Below are 23,767 nucleotides of genomic sequence, written 5' to 3'. Positions count from 1 at the left end.
GCAGAGATGAGGAGGTGCTTTGCAGGATCGGGCAAAGGATCACTATTTGCCCTTCCAAGTGCTGAAAACTAATCCCCCCTTCCCCCTTTTTATCCCACTGAAAACTTGACAGAACCTCCTAGTGCTTTGCAGTTGAAATTGGCAGGTCTTAAATTAATTGACTGCAATTTTACACAACAACATGTTTAGCTGCGAGCTGGCCCGCGGCCTGCTTGGCTCACCACCGCTCCCCAGACACTTTTCAAGCAACCTCCAAAACTTCATAACACATCTAAGGCAAGGCGAGCAGGCTGCCAACGTGACCCGCTCCCTGCCAAAAACCAGCCCTGCCTCCCCGCGCCCCCGCCCCGACCCTGCTCCAGCTCCTCCGGTGTTTTCCCCCGCTCTCATTAATGGCTTGTTAAATTATTCTCATCGTCTCCGAGGATTTTTGCTCCTCCAAACGGCGAGGAGCACAGGGCGGGCTGGGTTACGAGCCCGCTGCTTTGCCATGGAAACAGCAGCAATGGGACCAATGTGCGCAACAGGGGCGACAAAAGTCAGGGGTTTTTTCTTATTTCGATCCATCCTGACGCATTCCTGCTCTCTTTCCACTTACTACCCTGAAGAACGAAGTTCGACACAAAAGATGACGATGCAGTGGCAGGTCTGCAACGTCCCCATCTGGGGCTGGGTGCTTGGGGTACTGCAAAAAACACACAACTCCAGCGCCTAGGAAAAAGACGGTGCCTGCAACCCACCTCCAACCCACCCAAAAAACAATCACGCTCTTCTTAGGAGAGGGTCTGAGCTGGCATCACTGCTCGTATGGAGCCTTCCTGCAACCCAACCCCCAAAACATGGGGCTGGTCCCGGCTCAAGGTCTCGGAGCCTCCCCGCGAGCTCCTGCGAGATGCTGCTGCTGCCTCGGCCAAGCACGAGCCCCAGCGATGAGTCAGCCCCGGCTCCCAGCCCTAATCTAATCCCGTCCCCGGTGCCGGGCGGTTTTCCAGAGCATGTCCGCAACATGAAAGGCGCGCTCTCGCCGCGCTGCCGGGTCGAGAGCCGGAGGAGGAGAGGGGAGGATTGCTCCGGCTCTGCCTAGGACTTGGGTCGAGCAGCTGATGCTCTGCAAAAGCCAAACTGGGGGTGGGTTGTTTGTGTGATTTCATTGCTTGAACAAACAGAAACATCCTGTATGTGATTAAGAGCCTTTATGAAAAACACACCAGCGCTGAGCCCCACAGCTGGGGCCAAAGGTACGGCTGCGGCTGGAAGGCAGCGCGCAGCAGGGCTTGGCCACGCTGGGCTGAGCGGGGCTCCGAGGCAGACTCATGCAGCCACAGCATCCCAGGGATGTTTCAGGCCACGCACAGAGACAGTCCCCCTAGGAAATCATCTGCCCCATAAAATGTCGGGGGTTTTTTCACGCCAAGCTTCCCAAACCCTCACTTGGTCTCGGGAGCAAGAGGCACAGCAGGGTTACCAACAGCCCACGAGCCACAGACGATGGCTGCATGGGGAGAGGCAGCCAAGGCGCTAACATCACCCTGAAGCATTAATTCTTTCCTTTATCACCTTCTGCCCCAGGATATCAAAGTACTCCGCGCATGCCTACAGTTTGCTCCTCCTTTTGGCTGTGGACATCGCCATCCACAGATAGCACGGAGGAGAAATGGGCGGCACAGGCAGGAGAAGCGAACTGACCACAGTCCCCCCCCACCGAAAAAGGGAGGACTCCAGTTCCTGCCAAAAACCAGGATTTGCCCGGACTTGTGCAGCCGTCACCTCCGCAGCCCCTGCTCTCCACTCCGGCTGAGCTGCCTCTGGGGAACAGCGCCAAGAAAACACATGCTTTTGTTTAACGAGTGCAGGCTGAGGGGAGAAAAAAAGCACTTAAACATGACACACACACACACATCCCCCCCTCAAAAAAAAAAAAAAAGGAAAATTGAAGTTTTGAAGTTGTTTCTCTTTGGCAAGGTTCAAAATAAGGCAAGGTTTTTGTTTTCGCTGGGAGGCTTTGAAAAAATGTATTTCATCCAAACCATCCTTGAAACATTCTTGACATTTATTACCATAAACTTTTCCTCCAATTAATTGCTTCTATACAACTATCATTTTCCTGATGAAAAACATCACCAGAAACTCACAAGCCGTTAAAAAAACTGCACGCGCTCGCGCTCTCTCTCTCTGTTTCTCCCTACTCACGAGCATAAACAGAATTAGGGAGGTTAGGGGGGTCAGAAACAACAGTTTTAACTCAACTCTCGCCTTGGCTGGCGAGAGCTGCCACCCACAGCAGGAACACTGAGGGCAAGACCCAGAGCTCACCAGATGCCTGCAAAAATACCCCCGCTCCACAGGTACGTGGTACCACCTCTGGTGCTGATTCAGAAATGCTCGCTGGGCCAAGTCTCAGCCGAAAAATAACGTTCTCTGGGAACATTATACTAAGGCTTTCACAGCACGGCGGTGAGGATGCTCACGCAAGCACAGCAGCACATGGGAGGGATGAACGAAGCTGAGCAGAGGTGAGCAGAGATGCTCCCATCGCAGGAGGGAGGCACCGAAAGCCACCTGGGCAGATACGGTGTCGGGGAGGACCAGAGCTGTTTGCGTGCTCTTTAATTGTTTCCATCTTCAAAACGAAGCCCAGGTCTTGTTTCAGCAGCCTGGGCGAGCAGGCGTCGGGCGGGAAAGGCATCCCCGACTGCGGTCTGAAAGGACGAGGCAAGGCGAGCCGTGATGCTGGACTCCGTGAAGGGGCACAGAGGAAGCCCCTCCACCTCTCCTTAAGCCAGTGGGACGCAGTTGCTCTCCACCTGTGGGATCAGTGGCTAAAGCGGGGACAAAGCGCAGGGGGACACGCTCGAGGCACCCCAAGCAGCACACCCCACAGGGACCATGGCAGTAGGTGCCACCCCAGGCTGTGCCAGCCCCCCACAGCCCCCAGCCAGAAACGCTGACGCTGCCATACGACTGGGTTACTGCAATTTAACAAGCCCTCCGGCAGATGAGTGGCGGTACCGCATCGTCACACGGTGTGCCCTTAGTCACCAAGATGAACCACACTTTGAAGCTCGAGCAAGCACAAAGCACATTCCCCCCCGCAATTCCCTCCTCCTCCGTCCCCATGCCAAAGGTAGCAATTTTCATCCTCTTTTAAAACAAGAAGCCACTGGAGCACACATCCCGCACTGAAGCGGATTCGTCCCCCTGGGAGGAGAGCCCAGGCATCTCATTCCCAGGTTATTTGCTCCAGCCGCAGGCTCGCACTTTCCCACCGGCAGATGCAGTGGGGGGAAGGAGAGGCAGGAAGGAAACCCCCAGCTGAGACGGGGAGTGTTTATCTCACCTGCTAGCAGAGAAACACATCTTTAATTTTAAACGTTGAGCGTAAAAACAGATCCCTCGAGACTCATAAACATACCAGAACGAGAGGGAGAGTAACATGGAGAAACCCTGGGGAAATAAATGGAGAATTCAATTTGGGAAGTTCCATCCCTCACGCAGGGTGCGAATCAGCTGGCACGGACCATGCAGGCAAGGTGCAGTTTTCAGGTTTTTGGATCTTTTTAAAGGACTTCACTCATTTCTCACAAAAACCATCACATGCATCACGCCCCCTCCCCAGGAAACCAACCGTGGCAGCAGTGAGCCCAACCCTATCCAGCACCCCCATCCAGGGGGGCAGAGGCTGCTCCCCTCCCTCTGCCACAAAAGCTGCCGGTACAGGGCACACCATGGGAACCCACTGCCTGCACCCCCCAGCCCTCCAGCCGTGCCAGCAGCCCCCGAGGTCCCGCATCCCGACCTCCTCGCCAGGGATGCTGAGCCTTTCTGCATGTCTGGGTACGTATCAGCCTCGCTAAGACATCCACTTTCCATAGCTAATTACAGACACAGTCACCCTGGCCATGACACAGGCCTATTTTTGGAAGCTTTTAAAGAAAAATAAATACATGTATCTATATAAGCACACACGCACATCAAAACTGCATCATATTTTTCCTCCGTGAATTTTTTCACTTGCATTTTGCTCAACAGCTGCCAGTTCATTTTTGACCACCGTCAATGGAAAGCAAAAAGCCAGGGAAGAGCCAGGCGCTGGCCCAGCCTCCAAGACCAGCAGACCTTGACAGCTTCCAGGACTGCAAACTGCTCTACAGATCGCAAGCTTGCCCATGAGCACCCCTGCTGAGCCCAAAATACACCCTTGGAAGGATTTTGCTGCATCTTTCTGTGGAAATTCAGCTTTAAGTCCTCGTTGGGAAGAGCATCACCAGTGACACGACTCTGGTGGAGCTCAGGTTTTGGTAGGGCTTGCTGCTGGGAGGATTGGGAGGCTTCAAGACAGAGGGCTGGAGAGGATTTCTGCAGGTGAGAAAAGCCCTGCTGGAGACACATGGATGCCGTCTCCTTCGGCACGCATGGACCCCTGGTCCCATTTCCCAACCCGAAGGAGACGGCATCTATACGTCTCCAGCTCCATCCTCCCCAAGCTTCACTGGAGAACAGCCACAGTGAAATCATCCACACGTACGTTTAACATCGTCCCTTCACCTGCCATTGCCCCAGCTCCCACCCAAGCAGCTCCAGAAGTCCATCGCATCCAGCAAGGACGAGTTGTCCCCAGAAAGGCAAGCAAGCCCCTTACCTCAGCAGGCGCCTGGCCCAGCGAGCAGTGTTGCCAGCATTAAGCCCCCAGCTAAAGCAGCACCAGGTTCATTCTGCATATGCCAGCACATAATTAGGATCTATGCGGCTCTGTCAATCACCGAGGGGAAAGAAACAGCAGGGAAACCTCGCCTGGGACACGGCAGAAGCCTACATGTTACTGGTGCCACGGTGCCCGAGGGATGCCGACGGGGTGGCACAAATCCAATCCACCCCTGGAGCAAGCAGTGGGGCTCTCCGCCCTCCAAACTGCCTCTTCTCACCTGCTTTGCGAACCGTAACCCCCCCATAGACAAGCCTGTGCTGTCCCAGTGCAGCATCGCACCTAACTCTTACTGCAAAGGGAACAGCCTCAGTTAACAGCCCCTTGGATATTGCAACCCAGGGTGGCTCTGGAGGCAATCGCTGTTGGGAAAAGCCAGTGCTGCATGCATGGGAGATGGGGTGCTACAGCATTTGAGGCTTCAATCTGGCACCCCAAAGCAGGGGCTGGGGGAGGAGAGCATGTTTGCACAGGTCCCCTCATCCCCAAGAAGCAGCCCTCTGGGATGCAGATGCAGCACAAGGAAACGGCTCCTCTCCCCGCTCTGCCTGCCCTTGCCAAGCAGCACCCCTGGGAGCAGCAGGGACAAGAGGTCTCCAGGAGCAGCTGGAGATCAGCAGCAGGATGGCCAGGAGCAGCTTTGCCTGGACCTATCCGTTGCCAAATCCTCCCCTGGTGCCCAGCCCAGGGGGGCAATTCCCTGGCCCTGCCCTCAGCAAAAGGCCCCCCAGTGCTGGGGAGATGAAGGGACCTTCCCAGGGCTCCAAGCAAAGGGAGGTAAGGTGCAGGGAAGGCAGAACCTGCAGAGATCAAGCCCCCTCCTGCCCCAAAACACTCTCATTAACCCTTCCCCTCCCAGCCAAACCACAGAGCTTGGACCCACCGGCTCTCAGCCCGCACCGCAGCAGCATCGCGGAGCAGGACGGGAAAGCTGCACCCCAAGAGCACACACAGCCTGGGGAGCAGCAGCACAAGCCCCCCACCTTTCCCCCAGAGCATCAACCCTTCCCCGACTCGTCCCCAAAGAGAGTCGGCCCAGCAGGATGGAGCGGCATCCCCACTAACCCGGAGCTGCACACAGCCACACTAGCGCACAAATTGCTTCATTAAATTTTATCGCATTAAGCCAGTTTCATGAATTTAACATTGTCCCCGGACTATTGTTTGCCTGAAAATTAAATTACAACAACATTTGTTGTTTCAACGAGTCTGTCAGTTAGGGATGGGGCCAGAGGAGGGGATGCAGGCACAGGCGGGTGATGCCACTTTGGCAGCGGGACTCCTCCGGGCAGGCGGCTCCGGTGAAGGTGGGAAACGCAGCTGCGGCTTCCTTCACAGGCGAGGGAGAAGGGAAGAATTAAGCTAACACACTGTTTCAACCAAAGTCAACCATGCCAGATGCGGAGAAGCGAGCCAAGCTGCCTGGGAAGGGAAAGCATCGCTGTTTTGGAGGGACAAAGGTTCCGACCAGTCCCGGCAGGCACAGCAGAGCATCATCCCGTACCCTTCCGGGCAGCACGGACCCTGGCTACATCCACAGGACGAGCTCTGCGCGGCAGTCCGGGGCTTTTTGATCTTTCCAGATTACAAAGCTTTGCCACGTACAGGAACACTCTGAAAAATTTCTCATTTATTCTTCCTTTTCCCTTGAGCAGCTCCTCTCTGCAGTATCAGAAACAAAGGTGACAACCTTTCGCTTTGTAAAGAAAACCGTCAAGTGAAGCGGACTATAAATAGCACCCAAAACTGACCCGCATCCCCAGCCGAGAGGAATGAAATGAAGACGAGTGAACGAACAGCTTCAAGGTCAGGGAGACTTTTTTTTTTCCTCTTTGTTCAAGGTCTGGTAATTTTTATCCATGCAGGAGAGCAATCCAGAATACATCATTAGGGTTGTAAAACCACGCGGGCTTTTTTCAGCCTGGCATCATTTCCTTCGAACGGGGATTACGGCGCGAGGGAGATGCTTCCCCCAGCACCGGCTCTACCAGCACGGCCCCTCCTTGCACCCCCTGCATCCCCAGACATGCCAGATCTGTCCCGGCACAGAGTGACCGACCGATGCTGCCCTCAAGAGCACAAAGCATGGCAAAACTAAAGCACTATCAGATTATCCCGCATTTCTCTGCCAGATCCTAGGGATGCTCCCCACCACCTCAGCCCATCCTCCGTCTGCAGAAAGCCGGCTTGTCACACGGTGCTGGCTCTCTTCCTTCTCTCCAGCTGCTAAACGGCATTAAAAGAACTAAGCATCCATTAAATAAAACTTTCCCACTATTGCTTCCCGTGTAGACAATTGCTCTCGCTGCCACAGGGAGGTTTCGTGCTGGCAGCTGGTCCATGGGTGCACAAAGAGTGGGGAGGTGCCAGGATCAGCTCTGGTACAGCAAGGGCCACCCAAGGAAAGTGCCTGGGGGCCCCAAAATCCAGCACCAAACCCCAAACGATGACAGTCCCCCTGCCCGTCACGTCCCCCGCTGTGTCGCCCTGCAGCCCTACTCTCCCCGTCCAGACTCAACCCAACTGCAATGCTAAGAAAGGGAGAGGGGGGGTTATGGGAAAATTTCCCAGCTTGGAAGCAGCTGCGGGAGGTGCAGGGAGGTTTATTTAGTGCAAAGCCCTTTAACACAGTTCCTCCGAGGTGAGAGACGGGAACCTCAAGGACCCACCAAAGCGCAAGAGAGGAAGAACATGGGGCTGGCGTGCAGCAGCCAGAGCTATTTCAAGCAACGAAAAGTGGATGTGGTACCTGCGGTCCATCCCATGGACTTGGGGCTTTGACACCGCTCCTGCCCCTGCCTGAGATGCTCTGTCCCACTACACTGCCTCGGCTCTGTCCACCAGCCTGCTCCAATTCACCCTCAGCCACACAACTGCATCCAGTCAAGGGATTAAAGCGAGAACCCATCAAACTCATTTCATCGTGAAGCGCCATCAAGTAAAATGCTAAGCATTATCCTCATTGTGGTGGCCTAAGCCAGGATTAGCACCCACGTCCCCCAAGGCTGGGAGACCCCCTTCCTTAGCCGGGCAGCACGTCTAAAACCCAGTGCCGCAGCTCTGGCTCCGACGCCCTTTGATGATCAGAGCTCCTGGGTATTTGCTCATCCACAAGGCACAGCAGGATTACCAGTGCTGCCCTGATCCCCAGTTTGTTTGACTTGTATTGCACAGGCTAAGCATGACCCAGGCAAGATGCAAGCTGAACGCTCCGGTCCTGCCAGACATTAATCGCAGCACACCTCGTGCACTTTTTGGGTACCAGATGGGACGGGGTTGAACTCCTGTCCCCCACCCTGCTGCCCAACAAGCAGGAGAAACAGGGGCACAGTCCCAGGGGTCTGCACCCTTACGACCACCCAGTGCCAGCTCCAGCTCCTCCACCTCTGTATTTCACCCCATGATGCCGATCCTGCAGGGCACCTTCCTGCTGCCTTCCCCATCAGTACTAGCATCCGTTCTCCTGCTCCATTTCAGAAAAGCCCCTAATTAACAAGGGCAGGGGATAACAGAGGCCAAACAGCAGCTCTTCTGAGCGGCCTGGGGCTGAGCACCGTCGCTGTCTGGACCTGCAGCGGAGACAAATGACCCCCACATGTATCAAAGCCTCGGAGATGGATGACAGGCTCCAGCAGCCACCAAGGGGCAGCTAGAGTCCACATCCTGCCTCCCCAGGTGCCGTACCACACCTCCACCTCGCTTGTCATTTATGATGGATTTTCCTCCCAGTCTGGAGGGGAGGAGCGGGGAGGTCAGCCCACAGGGACTGGGGATGGCTGACCCTCCCCACTGTTATGTCTCTATCTGAGACAGTGCTGGGACATGCAGGGACCCAGACAACATCGAAACCAGATTGGCTCTGCTGAGCACGCATCGTCCCTACTCCAGCATCTTCCCTCCTCCAGCAGGCCATGGGCTCAGGGCAAATTCCTCAGGCACCATTAATCTGGGTTAACGGGGCTGCACAAAAGCGAGGCAGGACACCAGCACTGCCCCTTCCCACCCCGGTGTACCCGCAGCCCCTGCCTCCCAAACCGCTGCTGCCTTCCTGATGAGCCGCAGGGCTCCCTTGTCTTCCCTCTTCTCCACTGCCTTTGGTGGGAGGCCTGGGCTATTCTCCCACCTGAACAGCCAAAATTAGTCAGTGTTCAAGTCTGTGAATAGGCACAATGTCTCCAACAGGAGGGACCCAACAGAGCTGGGGCCTCCCAGCTTATTTCCATCTCAATGAGGTGGCTTTTCACCCTGCCCTGTCCCCATGGGGCCACCACAGAGGTCCCCAGCAAGAGGCAAGGTTCAAAGCAAGAGTCGTGCTCCTGTTCTTCCCAGCAGAATACGGGTCACAGGCAGGGGCCACAGCCCCACATTCAGAGCCAGAGAGATGCAGAAGAAAATGCTCAGCAGCTTCATGCTTCACCAACCAAACCAAGCCCACCAGCCATGAGGGAAAACCCAGTGCTTGCTGCCGGCACTGCACACCCCCAGCGATGGTCAAGTCCACACACCCCTTTTCCTAATATAGCCCCGTACTGACTCTTGCCCAGAGGTTTAGGGGGGATCAGTGTCCCACCAACAACCCCAAAGCATCGCTCTTCTGCCTTGCTCTCCCAGCACTGCTGAGCCACGGCCACCACTGCCCTACACAGCCCCACAACCACAGGGGCAGGACCAGTGATGGCATGCAGGCACAAGCCCGGCGGCTCTTACTTTTTCCTTTCCCAGCCCTATTTCCACCCTGTTCCCAGGGTGGCAGCCGCTGCTGGGGCACGGGATGGTCTGCAGGGACCGGCTGCAAAGGTGATGTGGCTGTGTTTGGCTGGTACAGACCTGCCAGCTCCTGAGCACACCCCACGGGGCAGCACGAGCCGGGTCAGGGGGCTGCCAAGAGGCGTTTTGCCCTCAAACCCCTTTTTCAGGGCGATTACAGAAGCCAGGTTCACACCCAGCAGCCCTTTTGAAGACGCGGGGACTTAGGGATCCACCTCCATCCCTGAGCCTCCTCCAGCTTCTGCAACCCACCACTCCCCCAAAGTCGCCTTGCCCCGACACCGGCAAAGCCCTGCGGCGACGCTGCCTTACCCATCGGCAGCTCCACGGCAGCCAGAGCAGGCTGATGGATTGGAGTTAGGCGGCTTGTTGCCTGCGGGCGCCCGGCACCGGAGCCAGGGAGAGGCGAGACATGCACCGTCAGCGCTTTCGGCAGGGAAGGTTGGAGCAGGGCTGGCTGCTGCTGCCTCCCCGCTGGCCGGGTGCCAGGCTCCCAGCCCTCACTCACCTGCCGGCTTTGTGTGGAGAGCAGAGCAGATGGGGGGGAAAAAAAAAGAGGGTTATGGCTTGTGAGTCAAAAAGCCTGGGGGTACGGGGGGTGGAGGGAGTGGGATTTGGAGGGAGGCAGCCCCCCCACACCTCCTCTCCCTCCCTGAGGCTGCACAAGCACGCCGGAGCATCCCTTGGAGAGGCAGGAGCATGGAAACGCTCAGCCCCATCCATCCCGCACAAGGCAGGAGCCCGAACCCCAGCGGCATCCCCCTCCAGGAGTCACTCGAGGACGGAGCTGGCAGATGCCTACAGCCCCAGCCTCACCACCCCGGCCGGTCCCCGAGGCCAACGGTTCACGATGAATTTCTAATTGTTTCCTCCAACAATGAGACATCCTGTTCAGAGCCGGGCGGCTCAACAAAGCCCGACGCCTCAAGCGGGGCCCCTTCCTGCTGAGCAGGAGCCGCGCGATGCCGAGCGCTCCCCACCACAAGCGAGGGGACGAGAAGGCTCCGCAGCCCCCTCCCCACCACCCCATCCACTTAACACGCCAGATCTCCAGCCACCACCTTGATTAAAACAGCTTAACGACTCTGGCGAGAGCTCTCGAGGGGGCGGGGAGCCGCCGAGAGGTATTTGATGGATTCACTTTGGCAACCGTCGGCTACCTTGTCATGCCAATAAAATTATTGCCATTGATTGGGGAGAGGCGCGGACGCATGCTCGGAGGAGGGGATCTCTGTCCTGGGGCTGGGCGCAGGCGCCCACAGGGGCTATGTGCATATGGGGAAGGGGTGAAGGGTCCCCTGGGGATGGGACAGGGATGGAGCGGGAGACGGAAGAGGCAGAAGGAACAAAAGGCCCTTGTGCCGGGCGGCCAGCTGGGGAGAGGCAGCAACACGGGCAGGAAAGGATTTCCAGGGGCTGCGCCGGGGTCGATGCTCGGGGAGTCCTCAAGGGTCACCAGCTGACACCGCCGGGGCCAGGGCAGGCTTCATGCCCCAAATCTGCCCCCCCCCCCCCCCCCCCCCAAAAAAAGCCCGCTGAGGCACAGGCAGTAAGTAGGGTAGCTGGCAGCAGGGTCACGAGGGGGGCCGAGCCCTCCCGCGCACTCTGGGAGCCGGATTTCACGCGCCGAGACACAAAGGGCCCCTTTTCAGCCGGAGCCACTTATCCTGAGCACTAAGCAGAGGGCGACACGAAAGGACCCGCGGGGACGGGGACCGGCAGAGCAGGCAGGGAGCCTGATGGCTTCTCCTTCCAGCTCACATGGACCACGATCAGGTCATGCATCATAACCAAGAGGCCAACACATGGGCTTTAGTGATGGTAACAGAGCCAGCAGGCAACAGGGAAATTCCCAAAAAGCCCCCGGTCAGCAGCTCCCCTGCCCCACAGCACCTGTTTTGGGGTCATACTGCCCAGACACACCAAGGGTTGTGAATACACTGAAGCACCCTTCCCCAAAGGGTTTAAGACAACCCCACACAAAGGGCGTGCTTCCACGGTCTGCCAAATCTGGCCCTCCGAGGCACACCCATCTCCCTGCCCTCGGCAGGGCAGGGGGATGCAGGGCAGCCCCTCAACACTCCCCAGGACAGGAGCACCGCATCCCATTGCGTAGGGATGGGGATGACCCACTTAGCGTGAAGAGTTTATTTTTTTTATTATTAGTAGCATTATTATTATTAAAGTAGAGAAGCCAAAGAAGCCGGACATGGGGCCAGTTCAGCTGTGCTTTCTGTTGAGAGAATAAACAAGCTGCAGCAAGCGTGAGCCCCGGCGGGGAGCAGATTCCTGACGGAGACAGGTCCTGATGCGCTGACGCTTGAGGCCAGCCAGTTTCAGGACAGGGCAGGGAGCTGCAGGGCTTACGGTGGTGACTGGGCAGCCAGGTAATCCTCCAAAAAAACGAAAGCTCAGCTGGCTGCGAGGGATGTGTAGTCCGATGCTATCCCAGCTGTGATGCACTGGCTGCACCGTCCCACGACCCGTGCCTGCCTTAGGGATCTCCAGTGCCTAGACCCTGGGTGGTGCTGGGTATCTCCTGCAGGGCTGTGGCAAGAGGGACAGCTCACAGCCTCCTTGCTCTGCAGCACCCAGGGGACTGGGGGGGGGGGGACACCCTCAGCTCACCCCCTCAAAAAATAACCAGGCAGCACCCAAAACTGGGTCAACCCACAAGGGCCACACCGGAGCGCAGCAGAGCCCTAAGGCAGTGCCTTGTTTGCATAACGAGGAGCAGATGGCAAGCTAACCAGGGCAGCCCAGTCTCTGCGCTGCACCTCCCGGGATGCCCCACTGCCCCAGCTCTGAGCCGCCAGCCCAGCACCCTGCAGTTACTGGGAGGGGGTTGCACCATCAGCACACCCCCTCCAGCACCGACCTTCTTCCCTCTCTCCATACAACACTTCAAGCACACCCAAAATCAAGTCCTTGGCACACACAGGTTAAGAGGTGACTACGGGTGTAGTGTCAAACGTGCCTTCCCAGCACGTGACTAGCACCCCCATTGTAATTACACACACAGCTTTCTGTCCACCCAAAAAATGGGAAAGACAACCCTGGGAAAACAATGACCACCCAATAAAAAGACTGTCAAGCGAGGACAGGTGGTTTCCAGGAAAGAACCAAGCATTAGGAAGCAAGACTCACTTCCCTTGCGCAAATATCCCCTGGACATTCCCACTGCAGCGTGCTCACGGCTCATGACCCTGCGTCACTTCCCCATCCACAGCACCCTCAGACCAGAGGGTGCAAGGCTGGGTCCCTGACGCACCAGCTTGGGAGTGTGGAGGAAGTGGCGCACCGCCAGCCCCAGCGGCATGAGAAGTCATCCCCACATTCCTCACCCGGGCAGCAGCAGGAATTCCCCAAGCGCCCCAATCCCATGACTGCTGGCACAGAGGACAGCGAGCACGCGGGGCTGAGGGCTTTCCAAGCCTGGCCTCTCCGTGTAACCAGGGGCCAGCCAAAGACAACCGCCTGCCCGGTAACCCTGTGGGGACAAGCTGAGAGCGGGCTGCCATGGGCTTCACTGCTGTGACCCGCTCAGCATCCCGGGGATCCTGTATCTCCATCCCCCACAGTGCCTCCCCATCCCAGCCCGCAGCCCCCATTCCACAGCCAGTTTTGCAAATCTGACATTGCTTGCAATATCCTTCCACCCCCCCAAAATTAGGGTCTCCCTGCAGCTGCGGCAGGAGCAGGTGCTGCGCGGCACCCCAGCCTCGCGGCGGCAACTGTTGGCAGCAGGGCCGGGGAGAGGCTGCAGGGCAGCCAGAAGCTCGCGTGGCTTTTTGGGGGGGGACAAAGGCAGGCTCTGTCTGCACACAACTGCCTGGACAAATGCTGGGCATGGGAGCTGCCATCCAAGGAAAATCCAGACACGGCAGTGACTCTGCCCTAACCTTACCCCAGCCCAGATGGTGAGTTGGGTGACCCCTCAGCAGAGCAGCATCCATTACAGGGCTCCTAGGGACGAGCATCCAGCTGTCGGCACAGCCCTCCCTCCCCAAAGGAGATGCCAGGGGGGGCTGGTCAGTGCTGGGGGACGGGCAGGAGGGCAGAGAAGCCACCAGGCTACGCCAAGCCTAATGCACGTGCTTGCCAAGGGGATGGTGGGAAACGCCGACGGCTTAAAAGCAGAGGGATTGCGACCACTGCTGAGGGATGCGCCCCTCCTGCACCCTCTGCCTGGGGGAGCCACCTTGGCCACATTCTGCTGTACCCCTGCCAGGCGTCCCATCCCCTGGTTGGGCACACGTCGGCACCACTCGGGGACAGGTCAGCAGCCCCCCCTCTCGCACTAACCAGGCAGGGGCGAGCTCTCCCATCCCTCCAGCCCCGCCGGCAGCCAGGCAGCAGGATCAGGTAGCTGCTGAGGCAGCGCTTTGCCAGGCGGCCAGGCAGGGGCTGCCGCAGAAAGGCTGGGCTGCCCACCCCAAGGTCACAGCAGGGGATGAGGGGGGGACCTGGCAGCACAAGGCTCGGAGCCTGCAAAGTGCTCCCACGCTGCCATCGGAGAGCTCTGCAACCCCAGGGGTTTTGGGGGCTCCAGGCAGGATGAGCCTACAAAACCTGCCGGGCACCCCAGTGCTGGGACAGGACCAAGACCCACTCTTTGTTCCCCATGGAGCTCCTGCTCCACATCCTTGTGTCCTGCAGAGCCAGAGAGCCAGACCAGCTCTTTGCGACACTGAGTTTAGAAACCAGCAAAAAGAAAGCTGGGGAAAGCCCCATGGGAGAGGAGGATGCTCAAACCACACCTGGGCTCCAAGTCCTCGCCTCAGCCATGACTTTGTAGCATACAGCCTGCATCCCAGCAAGGCATCGACCCTAGATCCCTGCTTGCAAGTGGCTCTGAAGGTGCAAAAACCAGAGAAAAACCGAAAAAAGGAGGGAGAGGAAAAAACCAAATCTGCCATGTAAAAAGCAACTGCCAGCCCCTCTAGATAAATAAGGAACTAGAAGTGTAACATTGTCCCCGTGGCTTTGTGAACACTCCTCCCACACGCTCCTTCCTTCCCATCCCCATTTAAAACCTCCCATCTGGAGCCCAGCGGCAGGAGAAGCCGCCAGCAACGCGACACCAGTCCCTCCGGATCCCTCATCGATCCGGAAGGGAGGACGAGCTGCCTCCGTCAGCTCCCCACAGCCCTGGCGCCACCGTGCCCCTCCCCTGAGGACCGCAGAAAGCCAAGCAGAGGATGTGGGGCTGGAGAGGACCACCAGCATCCTGCCCCCCACCCCAACACATGCTGCCCCTGCCCCTAAACATGCTGCTAATAGGGAGGGCCGCAAGCAGGTCAGTGGTCCAGGGGGAACACGGGCAGGGCGAGTAGGACATATGGGGACTATCACCCACAATGGCACCCTGCTCCTGATTGCTCCCAGGGAAGCCACCCTGCCTCTTCCAGGGCACCCTGACCAGCACAGATCAGGAGAAGCAGCAAAAATGCAGGGTGCTGTGCCCAGGACGGGGTGCTGGAGCACCTCGCAAGCCACAAAGCAATAGACCGGACCCCCCGGCCAAGCCCTGGTCCTCCTGCCCCTGGCAGGGACCATACCAAGACCTTTGCGCTGCCTTTCCCTGGCTGAGGATGCAGTTAAGCAAGCTGTGTTTATACAGGGCATGTACAGCTGTAATTATAGGCACGATGTTATGATAACAGGAAATCCGTGCCCTGTGGAGATGCAGGCAGAGAAAGGCACGCACGGAGCTATTTGCTAATTGCCACCAACAAGCAGCCTTTTGTGCCGTTGCGGGGTACGGGAAGAGAAGTCTCCCTGCCCCGTTAGGCTGGAGCCATCAGTACCCACCTCCGCCCACCCTGCCCAGGTCAATGGCAAAGTCATACGGACCCAGACAGACAGAGCCCGCCCGGTGGCAGCTACAGGGCAAACCCACCTGCCCTGAGACACAATAGGGCAGGCTCTGATACACCAGTGGCCAGGACTCAACTTCCCTAAGTTGTAACCCTTCCAAAAGACAGAGGTTTTGTAAATTTGTTTGGCAGAGAGGAGCAAGGGAAAATTGCCCCTCACTGGCCCTTTGCACGTTACCCCCAATATATCAAGTCATGCTATGATTGAGGCACAGCCCTACCTGTACCCCCAAAGGGCTGGCGAGGCGAGCGGTCATCCCTCCCCATCAGCGTCACTGAGGGCTTTCCTACCTTTTTGATCTTCCCGCTCCGCGTGCCTGCAAAGACGACAGTTTGTCCTCTGTAGTCGTAGGCAGCCACCGAGGTCATCCCATCCTCCTTATCCACAAAGAGCGGAGTCCCTTCGATGGTAACGGTCCCGCCCAGCGGCTGGTTAAAATCCTGGCCGCAGAAATTGTCATCGATCTGCAGCGGCTGTCAGAAGAAAACAGAGGAGAGATGAGCTTTTTGCTAGCGCCTCACCATGCTGGACCTCTCAGACGACCATCAGCTACAGCAGCTTTGGCAGCCCCGTCCCTTGCCCCTCCTGTCCCAGGTATCCCACCTCACCAGCCAAGGAAAGGGGTGAGCTGATGCTTCCCTAAAATTCCCTATGTGCTGATGTAAGGCGTTTGGGACACATCCAAGGCATGCAGCCCCTCTCTGCACCTGAACAAGCTTTGCAGACCAAGACCAAGTCCTCCGCATCCTACAGAGCAGCACTTACAAATCCAGTGGGAGCCAGCGCAGCATCCCTGCTCCCCCTCCATCCCTGCCACTACCGTCTCGGACACGTGGGATGCCGGCACGAGCTCCCCAGCACACACACCCCTCTCCTCCTCACCCCGGCGCTAGCTTCAAAAAGAAAACCGCTTGGCAGTAAGGCAGGAGGGGCTGAATCCTGCGCCCCAGCCCTCCCCCGGAGTCAAAACACTTCCCGGCCAAGACCGTGCCAAGACAAACGGGTCAGGGCTCCTGAAAGAGCCTCACTTCACATAGCAGAGCCTCCAGCAAACACACTACCCACCTGCCAGCCCTGTTCCTCCTCCCACAGGAATGTCTTTGGGAAATCCCCACATTTTTTTCATGCTGCCTTGCTCCAGACAAGGTGCCTGGCTCAGCCAGTTGCCTCCTCGGTTCAGCGCTTGCCCGCGGGTCTGGAAGAAGCTTTTGCACGCTCTGCCTGGGGAGAGGCAGATGCAGGGCTGCACTGGCCCCTCTGCGCCCTCAGGGCTGCGATGGCAGGGACCTCCAGGGAGGACGGTCGTGCCAATGGGCAAGGCAAATCCAGAGGGATGACCCCTGTGAAAGCTGGGATGCAGGTGGGGGAGCGGGACCAGGACCAGCTCTGCAGCACTCGCCCCCTCCAAAGAGCATCCTCACCATGTCGCCCTGACCTGCTGAGCAGAACAACAGACCCTGGCCACGGGTATCTGGCCTGGGGGGCACATGGGCCTCCCAGAGGTCCCACGCTAGGCAATGGCCTCACGTGGTTGCACAGCACCAGCAAAATCCACCTCCAGCAGCCCCCGTCCCAGGCAGCGAGGGGCTCTAGCCAAATCCCCGAAGGTGGCAGCAAGCCTGGGTGCGGGAGCTTAGGGTGGCAAGGCAGGCACGGCCAACGGGGAGACAGCCTGCTCCAGCCACGGATTTTTTCGCTTCACGAGGTTCCTTATATAAGTTTGAATTTAAAGAGGAGAGAGGTTTTTTGGCAAGCAGCAGCCTCCAAATGCATGCCAGTCCCCAAGGGGTTTTAGATCCATGCAACATATGCACGGAGCATATGGGAAAACGCCGAGCTCCCGAGCTCCACGTACGCAAGGGCAGTACATAGCTCTGCAATTCCCACTCGCCACTGCCCGGGAAGCAAGGGTCAGCCTGGACCAGCTCCCACCAGCAACCTGCAACCACCCACAGGGAGGAGGGAAAACATGGCGCTTTTCTGCGCCCTGGTGCAATGCAATCACAGCCACAACAGCTTCAGCCTCCCACAACCACGGCGAGGCTGCTCACCCTCCTCGCTATGCCGCCACATCAGCCCCAAGGCCAGCGGTCCCACTCCCGGCGGCAGCGGGGACTCAGCACAGTGCCAGCCTTCCAGTGGGGGAGGACAGGGAATGACGCCAGCCGGTCACGTTCGGCCACCCCGGGCAGTCTGGGGATGCTGGGCTGCTTCCTCAGTTACTCTAACTTCTGTTTTTGTGGGGTGCCTGAGTTAGTACATGGCCAAAGATTGACTCCCTTCCCCACCTGACTTTTGCTCGTCCTCCCTAAACTGAGGGAACTCCTACAGCCAGGCGTGAGAGACGTGGGGATCCCCAAAACAGGAACATGGGGCACCACACACCTCTGCAACCACAGGAAAAAGAGGGGAATTAGGACATCTCCACCCATCCTCTGAATCCCAGCCTCGCAAACGCCCTCTCCTATCTCTCAGCCAGCACGTGCACTAAACATCCTCCTCTGCATCGCCAGGCTGGACACATCGTAAAACAGCAGATCCGAGAAAACTGTCTTTCCAACCACAGAGTGAGACGGGAGCAATGCTCCAGCCAACACCCACCTCCCATCCGGATACCAGGGATCCTTCAGGCACTTTGCTGGGAAAAAACACACTCTGGCCCTGACAGCCCCTCCGCCCCGGTAAAGCATCCCGGTACCTTCCTCTTGGCTGCCAGCGGTAGCAGAGGGGTTAAGGGCAATGCCGTGAAGGTATTTAAGCTGGGGGAGCCCCTGGTGCAGTTTCTGCTCTCTCGGTGCAGTTTCTGCTCTCTCGGCACTCAATCTGCAGCTTCAGTTGCTGAATATGCAAGAGAAGAGATGTTTACGGTGTTTACTCCTCTCTGCTTTGTCTCAACAAACTCTCTGGGAAACGACAAATACAGCTGTGCTTCGGGACCACGAGGAGCACCCGCCGCTGCCGCCACGATGCCACCTCGATAAATAATTACGCTGACAATTAGCTCATTAACAGCGAACTGCCTCGTTAGGGAAGCGCAGGCAGGCAGCACGGCGAGGTCAGGCCAAGGGCAGCAGTATGGGGGTTATGGCACCAACCGACATCCCTGGCGGATGCAGGCTGTGGGGAGAGGCAAGGCGGAGGGATGGAAGGACAGAGGGACAGCTGTCCCCTGGCTGGAGCCGGCAGGGACCGACACGCACCACGGCACACGAGGGCCAGTGACCTTGCAGCATTTTGGCTTGCGGATGCTGGGATCTGCAGGAGGTATTGAGCTCTGCCCACTCTCCCATTTGCTCGGGTGTTTGCAGGGACCGTGGCCTCAGCCCATTGCAAGGCGGGGGGGGCTGTTTGTTTTGGGCAGCTTTTGTGGGTTGTTATTACTATGTTTTTAATTTCAGTGCTTTCCTTTGGCACCCCTCTCAGCTGCCCCTGACCCCCAGACACCCCAGGCCCCCACCTCTGCAGTGCTGCAGCCTGCTCCTCTCTCCCAACACTACCCCGCCTCCCAAACGTAGGGTCAGGAAACTCGGATTTCCGAGGGGAAGCAGCCTGCCGGAGGGGGGAAAGCGGGTCCGCAGCACCGAGCGAGCAGGAGCAGGCTGTCTCCTTGACGTGCCTTGTCTCATTGCCTCCCTTCAAGCCCACTTACGAAAGCAATGAGGGAGCAGACAGCAGAGGCGAGACTCACGCCACTCAGCATTATTAATTAGCCAGTTAACACCATTACCGGCACACCCAATCAGCCTGTGCCCACCGAGGGGCTGCGATGGAGGACGCGGGGAACCGAAGAGCCAGGCAGGAGACGGCAGGAAGCAGGTACCAAGCGCCAGGCTGGGACGCCAGGCTTTTTGCACGTTAATCGCTGCCCAGGAATAATCCCAGCGTGGTACGGTTCGTTAACACCTGCATTTCTCTGGTTGCCCCCAGGAAGGATTTGGCTTATCCTGGCCCAGTTTGGGCCGGTTTGTCACCAGCCATAGCCCTGTGCCAGCATGTTGGGCAGCGAGCCCTGCCACCCCAGCTGCTGGGGACTCAAAACTCGTTTTCTCCCTTGGGCAGTGCTGCTGCCCACGTCCTGCCAGCTCCGGGCGCCGGCTCTGCCTGCCCTGCCAGCCCAGGGATCATGGACTCCGGGAACCCCAAATCGCTCCCTGCTGCAACGTCTCCCACTCCAGCTCCAACTCGCTGCCCTTTCCCAGCCCCGCTACATCAGATTCTTGTCCCCCATTTTGGGGACAGGCGTGCTGAGGAGATGCACTGAGCATGTCTGGCCACGGGCACACGGATCTCCAGTCCCTGCGATGCACAGGGGAAGCAAAGAGCTGGGCTGCACAACACCGAACCCCTCTTCAGTGAAACACCACGAGCAGCAACACCTCTGGACGGGCTCAGGAGCAATTTAGGCAGTGGGGCTGGTGCAGAGGAATGGACTGGACAGTTCCACAAGGTTCCTCTGCTGCTTGTGCAAGTCCATGCTTGGGTCTGAGCGCACCAGCATGAGGGGTCTCACTCCCAAGCCGGCTATGCTCCACTCCCCTTCCCACTGCCGGATCGCTGGATCCCAGAAGGGGAGAGAGAGAAACAGGAGACAGGAATTTGTACCGCTCGCCAGAACCAGGGAGGAACCACTAACATCTCCTGAGCTGGCTGCCAAGCCGGGCAGCCCCTCCTCCTGGCTCCGGCACTGGCTCCAGAGAATCGGAGCTGCCCTGCAGCTCTGGGGGATGAGCATCCCTTGGCCCCATGCTGCTCAAGGTCTGGGAGTGGGGCACCAGCAAAGCTCCTCCAGCATGGACCAGCCTCAGCCCCTTGCCACTGCAAAGGAGGAGAGCAAGAGCTCCTAGGACATTTTCCACGCAGAAGAGGTGTGAATTCCAAGCAACTACTGACTGGAGCAATTACATTCTGCCTCCTTAAAAATAAAAAAACAGCATGCCCTTTATTTTCTGGCCAGCCCTCACCACTGAGAGATCTATCACTGCCACGAGGCACCCCAGAGGTGCCTGCATTTTTTTAGGGCCACAGAGATTCCTGTCAGAAAGAGGTTACATGCTCCACGGGGTCTGGTTTGGCTTGTGCTCAGCACAGCAAGGGGCTGAGGGCTTGACTCATGATCCAGCCGTGCCTTTCAGGGCTCTGCTTGGCAGCTGGAGCAGGACAGGGACAGAAAACACCACCTGGCTTCCCTGGGAGAGAGTGGCACCCCCCAACACAACCCATTCAAAAGCAGGAGCCACCCCATCGTGGCACACATCCTCCCACCCAGAAGAGCCACGTCTGCAGGACCCAAAGAGCACCTCGAGATCCACCCGCTCATGCAGGCTGGCCACCAGGTACCGATCCCAGGACCCTCCTAGCATGAAATCCCCTGAAAGGGGTCAGAGCCCCCTCCCCAAACCCGGGGGGCAGAGTGCTGCTGCAGGGCACCGGGGGAGGCAAGCCGGGAGCGCGGGAGGAGGCGGTGAGCATCTCCTCTGCCGGAGCCAGCAGCTGCGCGACCCAACAGGCAGCAGTGTAACGATTTCATCATTTTGCAGCAAAATTGAATTAGTTCAAAGCCAAAATCTGATTTGCGAGCCCAGCGCTCTTGACAGCAAACCCTTTACTTTGTCAGGCAGCTGTTAGCTGTCTCCTCCAGCGCTGCAGGGAGGACGGTGGGAGGGAAGGCAGGGCTGCTCCACAGGGACCCCCTGCCCACCTGCCTGCACCACCAGGCACCCAAAACCCTGCTCAGGCGGCGCTGGGGGCTGACTGATGGGTGCTGAGCACCAGCAAGCGGGGCTGGGGGGAGGCGGGCGATAGCAGGTGTGTTGGGACCTCCACCAGACCCTTCTAAATGCACACACCGGGACCCCAAAACCCCTCTCTGCCAGGTATCTGACCCTGCCTGCAGACTACCCAGCCCAGCTTGGTGATGCCCAGTGTAAGGCCTCCCCATCACCCAGAGCCATAGCCTCCCTGCAACCGCTCGTTGCTTATAACATTGCCTGGAAAAAAATCCAGCAACAGTAATAGTTGGAAAACATCCCAGAGAGCCAAGTGCCAAGGTCCCCCATTCCCCACCACTCACAGGTCCCAAGCAGAGCAGCTGAGCCACAAGCAGGGGCCAGACATGCCCACATGAGCACCAGGCAGGAGGACACTTCTCTGGGGACAGAGGGAAGCGCGCCCTCAGTTGGGAATCACTGCTCTGGGATGCCAGCACCTGCCTCTGGCACCTCTGGGTGACAGTTTGCACCGGCCATGCTCAAAACCCACCTCCTTCACGGCGCCTTGTGCCCTCTGTCCTCTCCAGCACCCCATGGAGAGGACGTGGTCTCTCCACACTGAGCATGACCAACTTCTACCAGGACCACCAACCTACCTGCCTCTCTCCATCAGGTCTGCACTCTCTGTCCCCCACAACCTACTGCCCCCAACACTTTCTGCTCGGCCACCGCCAAGCCCCAGGTGACAAGACACTCACAAATTCATGCATGCCATCTGTGAGGGACTCCCCAGTGGAGCTGCAGCAGATGCCCTAAGGACTGAGCACCCTGCCTTCCCAGCCCAGCTCACCAACACCCCCCAAATCCACAGGGTAGGGGAACGAAAAACAGGCACCTGTGTCAGCACAGGGCCCCTTGCTTGGGGCTCTCCATGAGCACCGATGCAACCCAAACCCAGATGGCCGCCCCACACCAAAGCCGCAATCTCCACAAGGAATGCTACAGAGCAAGCCGAGCACCCAGCCCTAATGGCACCAGTCGTACCACTGGAAAAACACGGCTCAGGTCAAGCCACCAGGAAAGGTCCAGCCAAAGAGCACTGCCAGGAGCCAGAAACAGCCTGGCTAGGGTAGGGACAAGCGGGAACTTACCGAGTTGATGCAGCCCAGCTCCTTATTCAAGAGCCAGGGCAGTGAGAGCTTCCCTTCCCCTCTGTAGCATGACTGGATACGCTCCTTGATCTTATCCTTGATCTTCTTCAACGTGAAGAGGCAGAGCACAGACTCCTTGGGAGGCTTAACCCTGTTTTTCTGGCCCTGGGAGAAGATGGTGAAGAGGATATCCTCCCGCTCCGAGATGCCCAGGTATTTGGCCAAAGCCTTACCAGGCTTGGTCAGGTAGGCATCCTGGATCAGGCGGTACTCGATGCCGTCCTGCACACAGCCAATGGGGAACTCCACGTAGGAGTAGAACTTGGGGTCATCCACGCAGAGGCGGACGATCTTGGAGGTGAAAAACTGCTCCCCGGTGGAGTCGGGCGAGGTGAGCTGGGTGTCCAGCTGCAGGGTCAGGTAGTAAACAAACTGCTCGCTGCTGAAGCTGTAGATGTAGTAGATGTCAAAGGTGGGGAACTTGGAGAGCGTATCCGAGGGGATCTTGAGCTGGGAGGAGACAAACTCGTCTTGGTAGACAAAGCCAAACATCTCTGCGTTCTCCTCATTGGCCATCAGCTTGCGGCTGGAGAGGGTGGGGAAGTACTCTGACTTCCCATCAATGGGCGTCCCAATGAAGAGCTTGTTCTGCCCATTCAGCACCTCAATGATGACCCCAGACATGGTGCCCGACTCATTGACACTGGAGAGGTAGTGCTCCTTGCGGTGGTGGGGCTCACCCAACTTGAAGAGGTCGTCCAGCCGCAGGAACTGGCAAATACCCTGGGAGGCACTGCCGCAGGCGATCAGCCGGTTCCCCGAGTAGTCCACCAGCAGCAGTTTGTTCACGTTGTTGGTAGTGACCAGCCCATGCGGGCAGGACTGAACGCTGGGCGGAGGGTAACACTTCTCATTGTCCTCCACGGGCCCAGTCACGTGGGTCCGCAGGAGCGTGAGGTTATTGGAGAGCTTGTAGATCCGATTGACAGCCCCCACATAGACCTCCCCGGTTTTGTTGTGGACCACCAAGTGCGTCAAGCTCCAGTCTGTAACCGGGAAAGTCCTAAAGGGAGACTTGGGGCTGCCTTCCGCCAGCGGTAGCCAGGTGCTCCCCAAGAGCAGCAAGGTCCAAACGTTGATGGACAAGTGGTGCTTGAGCCAAAGGAGCCACATTGCAACAGCCTCACATCCAGCCGAGGCCATGCCCAAACCCAGCCACAAAATAAATAGAAACAAACCCAAACTAAAGGGATGAGGGAGGGAGGAGGAGCTAACGGGACACAGTCTCCTCTGCTTCCACTGCGCTCGGCATTCAGGGCATCATGGGCACAGCCAGTTCAGTCAGCCCTAGAGGGAGAAAGACAAGAAAAGCAGGGTTAGGAGGCTTTCCTGCACCGTGTCAAGCCTGTTCCACCCCACCCAACAAAGACTCTGCTGCTTCACACTTTTCTAGCAGGCAGCCTAACAAAATGTTCCCCACCACCTCCTGCCCCGGAGGAAGATGCGTCCCCAGTGCACGGACCAAGGGAGCCTGCAAGATGCGATGGACAACCCCGCCT

General features: G+C 57.9%; 1 protein-coding gene across 1 annotated transcript in view; it reads right to left on the bottom strand.

Annotated features, from left to right (window-relative positions):
- PLXNA1 (plexin A1) overlaps positions 1–23,538 on the bottom strand; it is a 105,888-nt gene extending 82,350 nt beyond the window's left edge. The window contains 2 exon segments of the mRNA XM_059823554.1: positions 15,640–15,822; positions 22,209–23,538. Coding sequence (XP_059679537.1) covers positions 15,640–15,822; positions 22,209–23,411 — 1,386 coding nt within the window. The 5' untranslated portion in view covers positions 23,412–23,538.
- Between the last annotated feature and the right edge of the window lie 229 nt (positions 23,539–23,767).

The sequence above is a fragment of the Gavia stellata genome, chromosome 12 (genome assembly GCF_030936135.1).
Source record: "Gavia stellata isolate bGavSte3 chromosome 12, bGavSte3.hap2, whole genome shotgun sequence".
Classification (NCBI taxonomy): Eukaryota; Metazoa; Chordata; class Aves; order Gaviiformes; family Gaviidae; genus Gavia; species Gavia stellata.
This window is presented reverse-complemented; position numbering and strand designations above follow the sequence as displayed.